This window comes from Bison bison, unplaced genomic scaffold (assembly GCF_000754665.1).
Source record: "Bison bison bison isolate TAMUID 2011002044 unplaced genomic scaffold, Bison_UMD1.0 scf7180017610342, whole genome shotgun sequence".
Lineage (NCBI taxonomy): Eukaryota > Metazoa > Chordata > Mammalia > Artiodactyla > Bovidae > Bison > Bison bison.
In genome coordinates, this window is record NW_011439587.1 from 1 (window position 1) to 1,829 (window position 1,829).

General features: G+C 39.4%; 1 protein-coding gene across 1 annotated transcript; it reads left to right on the top strand.

Annotated features, from left to right (window-relative positions):
• The first annotated feature begins 163 nt into the window (after nucleotides 1–163).
• Nucleotides 164–1,667, top strand: LOC105003613 (integrin alpha-V-like). Its single transcript, XM_010860931.1, has 2 exons — nucleotides 164–658; nucleotides 1,064–1,667. The coding sequence occupies exons 1-2, from the start codon at nucleotides 606–608 to the stop codon at nucleotides 1,380–1,382; spliced, it is 372 nt and encodes a 123-aa protein (XP_010859233.1). The 5' UTR covers nucleotides 164–605; the 3' UTR covers nucleotides 1,383–1,667.
• The last annotated feature ends 162 nt before the right edge of the window (nucleotides 1,668–1,829 follow it).

Consider the following 1,829-nt stretch of genomic DNA (forward strand, 5'->3'; position numbering starts at 1 on the left):
GCCATTTCCTTCTCCAATGCATGAAAGTGAAAAGTGAAAGTAAAGTCGCTCAGTCATGCCCAACTCTTAGCGACCCCATGGACTGCAGCCTACCAGGGTCCTCTGTCCATGGATTTTCCAGGCAAGAGTACTGGAGTGGGTTGCCGTTGCCTTCTCCGAAACTATTTATGACCTATTAAAATTAGTATTTATTATTTTTACTGCTCTGGCATCATTTATAACTTCTTGTGTTCAGTTGAAATGTCTTGTCTGTCTTTCTGGTAGTGTGTCTGGTGTCTTTGGGTAAGTAGAGAGGACAGGAGATAGGAGGTGAGGCCTCAGGAGGAGCCTTGATTGTACTTGGACTTGTGAATGGCGTGTGCTGAAGACACTGGAATGTCTTCCAAGACACCTTGCTGTCTTGCCAGTAAATCTAGGAAAGTATACAAGCCTCATTAACTGACGGTCATTGTTTTGGTAGAATAAACAAAAGAAGAAACTTAGATTGAAACACTATATGCAGAGAAAAAAGTAATCCTTTCTATTTGGTAAATACACAACAAATATTAATTTTCTAAATTAGTTGGATGAAATTGTAAACATTTCATTTTCATCTCATTATCCAGATGGCTGCATATTTTGGATTTTCTGTCGCTGCCACTGACATTAATGGGGATGAGTAAGTTTTAAAAAATGTTTTCAGAAACAGTTTTCCTCTTGTGTTTATGAATGCTTTACTAAAACTAAACATTTTTCCTTCTGTTTCTCTGTCTCCTTCCCACTAATCTTCCTATTTAAGGAACCAATTTGATGCAGCCTTAATCATGAATACTAGAAAATCTTTATGTTGTTAATAATTCCTTTCAATAGCTTTTATAGTATGAAGGAATAAAATAATCTTATGAATTACTCATAGTTTCTTAAAAGAACTGAAGGAAGGTTTGAATTAGAAATGGTCATTTCAAATGTGGCCTTAAGAGAGGTAGAAAGAGGGAAACTTGAGTTTCAACTAAGAAAGAAAATGATTATTAATAGTCACATGGAATTTGATCTTGCCTTCGTGAAAACGATTCTGTTGTTTTAGTTACGCAGATGTGTTTATCGGCGCACCTCTCTTCATGGATCGCGGTTCTGATGGCAAACTCCAGGAGGTGGGGCAGGTCTCGGTGTCTCTGCAGAAAGCTTCGGGGGACTTCCAGACCATCAAGCTGAATGGTTTTGAGGTCTTTGCAAGGTTCGGCAGCGCCATAGCCCCTTTGGGAGATCTAGACCAGGATGGCTTCAATGGTAAGGAGTGTGAAGAGCCGAAGGTCCCTGATTTTCTGTGGCCACTTGAAAAAGTCCTATACCCTATTTATAGAAGCTCACATGAGCAAACCTCCTTCCTGGAAGGAAGGATTTGAGTGACACACTAGGTTCAACGACAGGTTATTCATTTCCCTTAAAAATCAGAGGGGAATTTTCAAAAACTGACTCTCATGAGTTATTATACATGCAGCTCAAATTAGAGCATCAGAGTGGTTAATTTTTGAAAGGCACTTGCATTCCCAGGGAGCCCAGTGTGAGCTGGTGATTTTTTGTCTATGTCCTGCTTAGCAGCAGTGCCCTCTGCTGTCCATTCAGATACAAGTGTAAAAAATGCTCCCAGGCCTATTGTCAAGGCAGTGCTGACCCTAATGCCTCCTTCAAAGGTATGATTTGATACTAATATTTTTAAAGCCGTAATTTTGTTGTGGCTATCCAAAATATTCTGAGGGAGGTTGTATCTCCCTTCACAGGGACAGATAAAAAAGGTATACGTTCACTTTTATCACAGTCCCACTTAATAATTTAATTAATAGCTATAGATA

Coding starts and splice junctions, on each gene's coding strand:
- LOC105003613 (XM_010860931.1), top strand. CDS start 606: ATGGCTGCATATTTTGGATTTTCTGTCGCTGCCACTGACATTAATGGG. Junction 659..1,063: donor ACTGACATTAATGGGGATGA/GTAAGTTTTAAA, acceptor CTGTTGTTTTAG/TTACGCAGATGTGTTTATCG.